Source organism: Saimiri boliviensis, chromosome 16, assembly GCF_048565385.1.
Source record: "Saimiri boliviensis isolate mSaiBol1 chromosome 16, mSaiBol1.pri, whole genome shotgun sequence".
Taxonomy (NCBI): Eukaryota; Metazoa; Chordata; class Mammalia; order Primates; family Cebidae; genus Saimiri; species Saimiri boliviensis.
Genome location: NC_133464.1, coordinates 83,679,688 through 83,692,037, shown reverse-complemented (window position 1 = coordinate 83,692,037; position 12,350 = coordinate 83,679,688). Strand labels below are relative to the sequence as shown.

At 43.3% G+C, this 12,350-nt stretch overlaps 1 protein-coding gene across 2 annotated transcripts in view; it reads right to left on the bottom strand.

Annotated features, from left to right (window-relative positions):
• The window catches only part of CPAP (centrosome assembly and centriole elongation protein), a 46,629-nt gene that overhangs the window by 9,457 nt on the left and 24,822 nt on the right, over positions 1–12,350 (bottom strand). For both annotated transcript variants that reach the window (XM_003919743.4, XM_074387923.1), the window contains exons 8-10: positions 12,204–12,336; positions 7,424–7,589; positions 512–736 (exon numbers count right to left, since the gene is read on the bottom strand). In XM_003919743.4, coding sequence (XP_003919792.3) covers positions 512–736; positions 7,424–7,589; positions 12,204–12,336 — 524 coding nt within the window. The remainder of the gene's footprint in view (positions 1–511; positions 737–7,423; positions 7,590–12,203; positions 12,337–12,350) is intronic.

The window sequence follows — 12,350 nt, the reverse complement described above, 5'->3', positions numbered from 1 at the left end:
TCTGTCACTGCTGTACCCCAAGCACCTAACACAGTGCCTGGCACACCCTGGATGTTCATAGAGTTGAATGAAAGACCAACTACTTGACTTGTGTGCGACTCTCAGCCAAACTCTCCCTGGTCTGTTTTAACAGATGATCTGCCTACTGTAGTAAACCTCCTCTGTAGAAATTAGAGAAATGAGCCTACAAAGCACCTGTTTATAACAATGCTTGAGAAATCTTTTTAGTTGGGATAAAATAGGTATCAGATAAAACTCACCGTCTTCAGCATGTTTCGGTGCACACGTCAGGGGCGTTAAGGCTATCTGTGGTATAGTGCAACCATCGGCCTCCGTCCAGCCCCAGGACGCTTTCTAGCTCACAAGATGGCAACGGTCCACATTCACAGTCACTCCCCACTGCCCCCAAGAGCCTGGCAGCCCCCATCCTGCTTTCTGACTCTCTGAATTTGAATGCTCAGATACTTCACCTCCCGCTGGCCTGACACGACCTGCCGGCTTCCCCACCTACCGTGAGCTTGTCCTTCTTCTCCACCTCCAGGCTGCTCTCTATGGCTTCTGCTCTCTTCCAGGCGTCCAGTCGGAATCTTTCCATCACTTTTATTTCTTCCCGGAGGTCTGTGTTCTCTCTGACTAACATTTCTATCTGGCTTCGGAGACGGCCGTGTGTACTTGACCATTTGGTTTCCTTTCGTTTCAAATCTTCCCGTAAATCTGCTATTTGCTGTTTTAAAGCCTCTCAAAAAGAAAAAAAAAAAAAAAAAACATTACTACATTACTGGAATTAAAACAACAGAATAATAGAGACCCAGTGATGAAACAGAATAGCCAGAAAGGAAAGGCTTAGTCAATAAACGACACTCTAAGACCACCGCGGTTTTCAGGGGGGGAATTGTCACCACAGACCATCAGCAAAACTAATTCCAGAAGCCAGGAGAAAGGGAGGCAGACAGCCCATGGAAGCTGACAGCAGAAACCTGCCATGAGCTAGGAAAGACCTCACCTGAGCTACGAACTGAAAAGGATCTGGGGAGATCCGGAAAAGAAGAAACACAACAGGAGCTCATGAATAATTGAAGGAAGAGTAGAGCTAAAGAATAAAAGATTCCAAAGTCAAAACTACCTGCCCTAAAAACTATCTGAAATTCATGAGAAGAAGTACGTTTCAAGAAAAGGAGTTGTTTTAGATAGACTAAAATAAGGAAGAGATCGCTGGAAATGTCTAGAAGCAATTTGAGATCACATGCAGCTGCAAGTTATGGGACCCGACCGAGAGCTGAGGAAGGAGCAGGGCACCCAAGCCTATTGGTGGCGAGGCAGCAGGCAAGGCCGGCCCACACCCCTGCACCTCAACAACCCCCATGGCAGCCACACAGCAGTCCAGTGAGGATGGAGAGGCCATCAGGGCCCCGCCACAGAGGGTGTGGACTTTGGATTGGGCGACATCAAGTTTCACATCTGAGTGTTCTGACTTGAAAGCTTAAAACAGGGCCCACAACCTCCATGAACATCAGGTTCCCTATTTGTGAGATGGATTATGACCAATAAATGAACAATTTCCGGTAAGCATTTTATCATGCAGGAAGATGACTTAACACTAAAATAGTGAAATACAAGTCTAAATGGGTTCAGAATTCAAGAGCAATGAATATTTACAAGAGATCTATTATCAGGCACTATCACAGGCCCTTGGTATACTAAGAACAAAGCCTCACCTGATAAGGCTCACTCTGCCAGGAACAGTGGGAGGGTGATGGGAGAATGGGAGGGTGGCTGGGGCAGGTGAGGGGGTGACAGGAGAGTGGGAGGGTGGCCAAGGCAGGTGGGGTGACGGGAGAGTGGGTAGGTGGCCGGGGCCACGTGGGGAGGCAGCATGACATGTGCTGGGTATCAGTGTAACAGAGCTGCAGGAGGCAGCCTGTGGGGAAAGCAGCAGGAGGGCTCCTGGTTCAGTGCCAGCGCAGGTGATAGGTAAATGGCAGGAGGACTGGCCAGGGACAGGAAGGGGAAAAGAGGCGTGGCCACATAGGCACTGAGGCTCTTGGAGGAAGGAAAGCAGAAGCATATGGAGGGGTCTGAGCAGAGAGTCATGCGTGGTCACCTTCTGGAGCAATGCCACAGGGATAGGGTGAGAGGCGAGGCCGGGCCGCCAGCAAGTCATTAACCCAGAGGTGGCAACTGGAATCCGGGTGGACTTTGTCAGAAAAGCTTGGAGTGGAAGAGCTAGAGAAGCCTCGAGAATGATTCGACACCTCTGGCCTAAGCATGGGAGAGGAAGGCAGCAGAACCACCACTGGCAGAGGGCCACAGGTGAAGCGTGGGGTTCACGGTTGGAGTGAGGCACAGGGGCATAACGGGCTGTGTCAGTGCCATGGAGTGATCGCAGGCCGCGCTGCAGGGCTTGTGGAGAGAACAGCAGGTGAGATTTGGAGATCTGGGCACAGCGAATATGGGCAAGGCTTTCAAGTTTTGCTGTAAAGGAAAATCTTGGGCTGTGGGGTCGAGTGAATTTTGTTTAAAGAAATGCCAGCCAGTGGTAAGGACGGGGAGGCTGGAGGAGTAACACGCGGTGGAGACAGGGCAGGGAGGAGATGGGGGTGGGGGGGCTCTGTGGGCAGGAGGTGCCCCTGGGGGCCAAGGGAGTAAGAGGCAGCAGCCAGGCAGAGGGAGAGCCCCTAGGCTGGGGGACTGGTGAGAGCCCAAACCCAGAAAGACAGAGGAGCCGGGAGGAGAAAGGGGTAGAGGACACGACCAGCGGCGCCCAGCAGGCCTAGGTGGTGGGTGGGATCCGCTGCTGGGGCGCAGACTTCCAGCGCGGTGTGAAAGCTCAGAGGCGAGGCAGGGACAGCTCCGCCGGCGCCACCACACCCTGAAGGGGCTCCACATCCCCTGGGCAAGGCTGAGGCAGTAGGGGCTGCCAAGTCCCCGTGAGCATGGCTGAGAGCCCGCGCCGCGGAAACGGTAAGAAGGCGCAGGGGATGGGACAGGGAAGGCCGAGGGCCCTTGGGACCCGCGGAAGGCGCAGCCGGCTCTGTCACCTCCACAGGCTCTGCACTCAGAGCAGCCCTGGAGGAGCCCAGCTCCTTGCAGCACAGTGGATGCCAGACCCAGGGCAGGTTTAAAAAAGAAAGCCAAAACCAAATAGTCTTAAATAACCCGTTGTTCCAGAAAGCAGTACTCTCAAAATGCTAAGGGCAGCGCTAAATAGCAAGGGGGCCATGGACTTAAAAGGGCTCCTACACTGGTCAAGTTGGGACCACTTAAACATAATATGGAAATTTTATAATTAATTAGAGTAAACTGAGTTTGTGAAAAGCCATAACTCAGTAATGATTAATGTGAATTCCAGGAGGGCAGAAATGGCTAACTCATCAATTCCTCAATGATTGCCAGTTTCTAGTACATAAGGGGTTCTTAATAAATTTGCTGAATGAATAAATACCCCAAATAAAAGCTAATACTTTTTTTTTAAACATAACCATAACGAAAAGGAAGGTTAAATATGCCCTGTCCTTAATTCTGATGATTTAATAGAGTATCAATAAACATAACAAAACTGTATCTGTTTTTAAAGTACATTTTTGCACAGAAGTAGAAAAAAAGGTAAATACGGAGAACTATGAATAAGCCAAATAGTGTAAGGAAGAAAAGGAACTGCACCGAAACCAGCAAGAAATAATGAATACCAAGGGCCACACATGACGGCCAAGTATGAACAGGGTCCAAAACTTCAATCAACACCAGAAGTCATATAAACGAACAAAGGCAAGAGTTAAAGAATGAGTTCCTGAAGAGGGAGGGCAACTCACCAGCCCAGCCGTCCCCACCCAACAGGCTCCTGGAGGGGCAAAGACCAGAGCTGCCAGCAGTGAGGATGTGCCCAGTCCTGCACGGTGCACTGTGGCAGCCACCAGCCAGCCACACGTGACTACTAAGTCCACTGATTTTTCCATTTACCGCTAATTAATTTAAATGTAAATGTGTAAACAGCCACACAGAGCTAAGACCTAGCAGCCTGGACTGCACAGTCTGAGAATCAGAGGACACATCATGTGAAGGAAAGACACCAGTTTGCCAGAAAAGAAAACCCACATTATTCACCTAACAAAGTACAACAAAAAGAAGTGTGTTTGCTGTGGCTTGAATCACTTTGAAAGTGGTAGTCAGGATCAGAGCTACGAGAAAGAGGAGAAGAGGGGAAAAACACATAATCTCATAACCTTGGGTGGTCTAAGGAGGTTATTTATTTTTTCCCTTTGGATCTGGTGAGCTTTCCATAACAGCAAGGTTATCAAAATATCTCTAATCCTAGGAGATTCAAAGAGAGAAATGAAGTGAAAAACTCATCATGTATTTTAGAATAGGCTATGGTTTTAAATTTGGTGAAGTTTTCTGGGAGCAGAGTTTGTTATAACTACTATTTAAAGTATTTGGCTTGTTCACCAAAAACAGCCATACTAAATTTGTAACTATAATTCAGATTGTTTAAAAGAAATTCAATTAAGTTTAATATCTATTTTTAACCTCTTACCAATCAAGTGAAGAACAAAATATACTCTAAGAAGTGCGTGCTAGTAGAACTAAAAATTAATTATAGGTGAGCACCTGTAATCCCAGCTACTCGGGGGCTGAAGGAGAATCTCCTGAACCTGAGAGGTGGAGGTTGCAGTGAGCCAAGATGGAGCCCTTGCACTCTGTTATGTGTGATGGAGACCCTGTCTCAAAAATAAATAAATACAAACAACTAAAAATTGGCAAGATGTTTAAGATGGAGTTTATGTTTATGATGGAGTGAGACCCTGTCTCAAAAATAAATAAATAAACTAAAAATTGGCAAGATATTTATGATGGAGTTTATGTTTACGATGGAGTGAGCCTCTGTCTCAAAAATAAATAAAAACAACTACAAATTAGCAAGATGTTTACGTTATAATCTGTCAATTTGTATCAATGTACACTTTAACCTCAAAATTTCACTTGTAGAACTCCATCCTAGAGACATACTCCAGGAAGTAAGCTATATGAGGACAGGGATTGATTTGTTTTGTTCACTACTGCATTCCCAGTCCATGCCTGCTACATAGCAGCTACTCAGTAGCCACATGCTGAGTAAGTAGGAGAATGATTGTGAGAAGTGATATATGCACAAAGTTATTCAGTATCGCCCTTCTTGTATTCTTGTAAATAGAAAAAGAACAGAAATAAATAAATGCTTAGGTAAGTATATTACGGCACACACTGCAATTCTATACAATAATAAAGAATAAAGATGTTTTGTTAAGATATATAATGATTTCAGTAGAGTAACATTAATGTTTAAAAAAACCCACCATGGAGATATATATATATATATATATATGTATTTGCTAAAAATTTCTCTGGAAAGATAGAAGATTGATAGCACTGGCTGCCTCAAGAGAGGTGAATTAGAATGCAAACAAATCAACTGTAAAAAGATACTGAGCGATTGGAAAATCTGAATATGGACTAAATATTAGTTGATATTAAAGAATTACTGTAAATTTTGTTAGGTGTGACAAACGTATAATTTTTTTTCCCCCAGGACAGTGTCTCACTCTGTCACCCAGGCTGCCGGGCAGTAGCACGATCTTGGCTCACTGCAATCTCCTCCTCCCAGGTTCAAGTGGTTCTCCTGCCTCAGCCTCCCAAGTGGCTGGGACTACAGGCATGCCACCACACCCAGTTAATTTTTTTTGTATTTTTAATAGAGATGGGGATCGGCCGTGTTGGCCAGGCTGGTCTCTAACTCCTGACCTCAAGCCATCTGCCTGTCTCGGCTTCCCAAAGTGCTGGGATTACAGACGTGAGCCATTGTGCTCAGCCGAATCTTATTTTTTAAAGATGTCTTTCTAAGAGAAACCTACTAGACTATTTATGGGTGAAATGAACAGATGTCTGGGACTTCACTTTCTAAATTCCAGATTAAAAAGCTAAAAAAGAGTAGAGGGGTGACAGAGATGAAATTAGAAAGAAAAAAGGATCACTGCTGAAATGGGAATTCATTCTATTATTATTCCTACTTTCATGTGCTTTTGAAATTTTCTATAATAAAAAATTATTTTCAAAAAACAACTGAATAGGTGGCTAGGGCAAGGGTGAGGGAGAAATTTCATTACACATCTTTTTGTACCTTTTGAATGATAATATATTTATATTGCCTTTGGAAATAAAAGTTTTAATACTGTCAAAGTCTAATACATTAGATTTAATAAAGTAAGTATTAACCAAAACATAATGGTACATTTCTTCCCACAAAAATCAAAAATTAAAGACCCTGAGCACCATGCTATTTAGTAACTCAAGCTGAAGGTGTGCAGGTGAGATTGCCCAAGGATGGCTACATGAGACGGGAAGAAAGTAAAGGCTGGAACTCAAAACTGCTAGTAATTAAAATACAGACAATGGAAGGTGAGTTTGCTGTTCTTCTTTTTTCTTTTTTGAGATGGAGTCTTGCTCTGTAACCCAGGCTGGAGTGCAGTGGCATGATCTCAGCTTACTGCAACCTCTGCCTCCTGGGTTCAAGTGATTCTTCCCCTCAGCCTCTGAGTAGCTGGGACTACAGGTGCGTACCACCACATCCGACTAATTTTTGTATTTTTAGTAGAGATGGGATTTCACCATTTTGGCCAGGCTGGTCTTGAACTCCAGACCTCGTGATCCACCTGCTTCGGCCTCCCAAAGTGTTGGGATTATAGGCGTGAGCCACTGCACTCAGCCGGTGAGTTTGCATTTTATGCTAGAAGCAATGGATTGCCATTTTAAATTTCTCTTTTGCTAAGTTTTAACTTTGATGAAGTCCAATATATCCATGTTTTATTTTATGGTTGTGTCTTCTCTTAGAAATCTTTGCATATGCCAATATCGTAAATAAATTCACCTATTTTTTTTTTTAGAAGGCTTACAAAGTTTTGGCAAGAACTGCATGAGTTCTTTTTTAACTTCTACAACCTTTTGCTCATGTCCATTTCTAACTATGAAATGAACAGGACTGATCATCTGGCCTATCAGTTTTTAAGTTTTAGAATTAACCACCTGGTTATTTATGGCTGTTAAGTTATGATAAATCAACAGAACTAACAGTATTTGGTGTGTGGCAGGTCAAAAAGATTAACACAACAATACGCTGGTGAATTTCCAACTCCCGGCATGTTCATTCATCCATGACACTATCATGGTCTTTTCTAGGAAGCCTTTACTAGTAAGAAAAGAACTGACATATATTTTACTCTTTAAAAGTCAGACTACAAAATATATTCCTGACGCACTGTCTCAGGTTATTTGCTGAATGAATAATGGACTGAAACACAGTTTTGCTTTGACATATGAAATAACTCTAATGAGATCCTTACAATATTGTCGCCTTTACTAACTTACATGACTATAACGTAAAGAACTAGCATACCTGTATTTCTTCCCGTTCCTTTTTATCTGGAAAAGCTCTTGCAGCTGTAGTATACTTTTCAAAAACTTTACGTTCCTTTTGTAGCTTCCTCATTTCCTCCTTTTTAAACTCTTCTATTCGAGCTAATTCTTTTGCTTTCTGTTGTTCAAAGTCTGCAATTTCTTTCCTAAAATGACCAAACTATGTTATCACCTAGGGAGACCATCTCAGTGCAGTGATATGCAGAACCTGTTGACAGGCTAGTAACTGCCAGTTCTAGGGAATTCATCTTCAATCCATAGGCCTGAAATAACAGCCAATCCACTCACCAAAGCATTCATCCAACAAGCATTCACTGGGTGCCTATGATGAATCAGGCATTCTACAAGGTAGTAAGGAAACCACAGTGGAATAAAAACCAAAAATCCTAGCTGGGCACAGTGGCTCACACCTGTAATCCCAACACCAAGAGGCCGAGGCAGGCTTCAGCCCAGGAGTTCAAGGTTGCAATGAGCCGTAATCGCACCACTGTACTGCAGCTTGGGCAACCGAGCAAGACTCTATCTAAAAAAAAAAAAAAATCGTACTCTCACAGCTTCTTACATTCTAATGGGAGATAGACAATAGTAAAGAAGATAAATGGGTACATGGAATATCAGAAGCATTAAAGAGAAAAAGCAATATTCAGGAAATATGAGAGATATTCAGGAAATATGAGAGTTGGAGGGTGAAATTGTGGTGTATGTGAGGGTTATCTTGCTGAGATAACATGAAAGAAACCTGAAGGAAATGAGAGAACCAATCCAAGAGTGTGCACACAGAGCAGCGCTGGCAGAGGGAGCGGAAAGTACCAAGACCCTGAGGCAGGAATGTGCCTGAGGTGTTCAAACAACAGCTAGGAGGCCAGTGTGGCTCAAACAGAGTGAGCAAAGGATGGGTAGCAGGAGGAGGCATCAAAAAAGGAGGAGGCAGGCCGGGCTCAGCGGCTCACACCTGCAATCCCAGCATTTGGGAGGCTGAGGTGGGCAGATCACCTAAGGTCAGGGGTTCGAGACCAGCCTGACCAACACGGTGAAACCCCGTCTCTACTAAAAATACAAAATTAGCTGGGGGTGGCGGCGCATGCCTATAATCCCAGCTAGTCGGGAGGCTAAGGCAGGAGAATCGCTTGAACCTGGGAGGTGGAGGTTGCAGTGAGCCGAGATCGCACCATTGTACTCCAGCCTGGGCAATAAGAGTGAAACTCCATCTCAAAAAAAAAAAGAGGCCTTGATCAGAAGAACTGTCCAAACCAAGGCTGGCTCTGGATGTGTGTGAAGAGCACAGATACTGGCAGCAGAGAGACCTGCTAGGAGGCGATTTTAATACCAAGGAAAGCCAATGGGGCCCTGGCTGAGTGGCAGCTCTGAGGCAGTGAAGCGGTTGGGTTAGAAACAGGCTGAGAGAGCAAGGAAAGACTCAAGCACGACTCCAGGATTTTCTGCTGGGCAAATGGAAGAGCAGACTCATCATGCGCTGAGACAGGGAAGAAGAGGAGAAGAGTATGTTCAAAAGGCGATGTCAGGAACTCACTTTTTCTAAATGATCAATTTAGACACTTATCAGCTCTCCAGGTAGAGAGAACAACGAGACAGTGGGATAGGAGACGTGGGTGAGAGATCCGGACCTGGGCCATGACAGCGTTTAAAGCCTCGAGACTGGACGAGTCTTTCCCTGCCTCACCGGAGGAGGTAAAAGATATTCCTGCTGGCTAAATATTCAAAATGTCTATAGGGTGCATACAATCATACAGTCAAAGTAAAAACTGGGGGAGAATACTTGTGGCACATTTGAGAAAATTTAATATCCTGAAAAATGAGCAAAGGACACAAAGAAATTTACATAATAAACACAAATGACCATTAAATATAAAAACATGCTCAACTTTATCAATAATTAAAGAAATGCAAACTTTAGCAACTGAAAGGTGGCATAATAACCAGGTTGGCAAGATCTGAAAGACTGCTAACACTCAACTCCAGTGATGGGGAAAGGGGTGAGAAGAAGCCTCAGATGCTGACTAGGGCAGTGGAAATGCCTAAAATCAATCACAAGGGAGTAGATTTTTAAATTAAAAGTGCCTCACACATATGATGATATTCCCTGTAATTAATAGTGAAAAATTCTAAACAAGCTAAATTTCCATCAACAGATTGATTAGCCACAGTAGCATGTATACAATTATTTCAAGGATAGAGAAGACTAGAGTGTGCTAACGGGGTAAGATATCTATTATGTTATTAAAATAAAAAGGAGGCTGGACATGGTAGCTCATGCCGGTAATCCCAGAACTTTGGGAGGCAAAGGTTGGGGGATCACTTGAGCCCAGGAGTTCAAGACCAGCCAAGTCAACATGACAAAACCCCTTATCTACAAAAAATACAAAAATTAGCTAGGCGTGGTGGTGCGTGCCTGTATAGTCCCAGCTACTCAGGAGGCTGAGGTGGAGGATGGTTTGAGCCCAGAAAGTGGAGGTTGCAGTGAGTCAAGACTGCACCACTGTACTCCCGTCTGGGTGACAAAGCCAGACTCTGCCTCAAAAATAAAATAAAATAAAATAAAAAGCAGAAGCCAGGTGCAGTGGCTCACGCCTATAATCCCAATACATTGGGAGGCCAAGGCAGGCGGATCATGAGGTCAGGAGTTCGAGACCAGCCTCGCCAACATGGTGAAACTCTGTCTCTACTAAAAGTATAAAAATTAGCTGGGTGTGGTGGTACGTGTCTATAATCCCAGCTACTGGGGAGGATAAGGCAGGAGAATGGCTTGAACCCTGGAGGCAGAGGTTGCAGTGAGCCAAGACTGCACCACTGCACTCCACCCTGGGTGACAGAGCAAGACTCCATCAAAAATAAAATAAAATAAAAAGCAGATTAAAGACCCCATACAGTAGAGCCCAGGGTTGAGAACCACACTGCCTAAGCTGGCACTGTGGCTGTCACTTACTAAGGGGGTAAACGAAAAGCTTTCTTCTCAGTGCATCAGTTTCCTCATCTGTAAGGTGGGAAGGATAACACAATGTCTAAATTTGAGGACTGAATTTTGCTTAGAACAAAGCAAAACTGATATAGGAAAAACGCTAAAAAAAAAAGAAAAAATTTTTTAAAGAAAGAAAAACAGCCATTATCTTATGATCTAAATGTTGCTTAAAAGAAAAAGATGTCCATTTTGAAATAAATGATATAGAGACATTTTAAAAGTCATCCTGGGTAGAGAAGGGATTGGAATAAGTTCCATGTTTTACCCATCACTACTATAATAAGCATATATTTATAGTATATATCAGCAGAAAAAGATATTTCCATTTAAAAATAATATTCAGAATTTGATTTTTAAGCATAGCTCGAAATACAGTGTAGTAACTAAATTTCCTTTTTAAGTGGATTAATAGCTGTCTATAAACCTTCATCTGGAATTTATGGGCCAGGAGTGCCTTAGGAATTCATATTTTTCAGGTTTTAGAAAAGAAATACAGAAGCGATGTCATGGAAGATGGTGGAGTAGGAAGCTCCAAGCATCAGTCCCTCCACCAAAGCAGCTATTGAACTAGCAACACCCGTCAGAATCAACCATTTGGGAACTCTGGAGACTAATGAAAGACTTGCAGCGTCCTGGGGAGTCTAAAAGAAGAAAGAGGCCGGGAAATCTGGGTGAATCCAGCATTTGCATAGCAGCCACCATCCCCTAGATCCAATCCCACAGCAGACAGCCATGGGAACTACAGTTGTATGATTTCTCCTCAAACATTAAAATAACAAATACCCAAAAAAAAGAAATACAGTGTGGGTGCAATATATAATATCCCCAGCAAGATCCACAGCAACACTTGGAATCAAAAGTATTCGTGTTTCTGCAACAGAACTTAGAACTATTTGCAAGTACAATTAAAAAACTATGTCTACATAAAATTTATATATATAAATAGAAATAATCAGTATAGTATATACAAATAGCCTCATGTACGTTCAGTTCAAGTTTTGCTAACCGTAAAGTCAGATAAGATCGTGACCTAGGGTAGGAAACGATATGTCATACTGTCAACTGCTGTGGGTGGAGTTGTGTCCTCTAAAACAGTACGTTGAAGTCCCAGTCCCTGTGAATGTGACCTTATTGGAAATGGGGCCTTTGAAGATATAATTAAGATGCCAGTCAAGGTGAGGTTATAGAGGAGTAGGGTGGGCCCTTGATCCAATATGACCCTATCCTTTAAAGAGGCACTGAGACATACACATGGAGAACGCCATGTGAAGACACAGACAGAGGGAAGACGGCCGTGTGACCACAGAGGCAGAGACTGGCGTGATGTCACTGTAATCCAAGAAATACCAAGCAGTGCCCAAACCACCAGAAGCTGGAGGAGCCAGTATGGCCTGTCTTGCTGATGCCTGGATTTTGGACTTACAGCCTAAGGAACCACAAGAAAATAAATTGCTTGTTTTAAGCCACCTAGTTGGTGGTACTTTGTTACAGCATCCCAGAGAAATCTTTACACTAACTAACCAAAGTACTATTGAATCCATAGCTCAAACTTTTTTTCAAATTTCAATTTATGATCTCTCCACTAAGAAAATTCCCCTTTTGACACATCATTGACTAAATTGGATCATTTTATTCAGTAAAAAAATCTTGTATGATGCAGATTTCACCTCCTTTTCAGTTATATTTGTTGGACTGACTGAAAATGCTTCAGATTACTTAGATGGTTTGAAAGATAAAACTGAATCACTGCATATTTTCTCCCAACTTACAGACCCAAACGTACCTGAGTTTTTCCAAGGCACTTTCTCGTTCAATGCGAAGTTTAGCTAAAGATGCGTTCTCAGCTTTAAACTTTTCCATTTCTGTCTCCAATTCAGTAATTTTGTCTCTCAAAACCTGGGATCGAGCATTGTCACCTAGAAAATAGGCC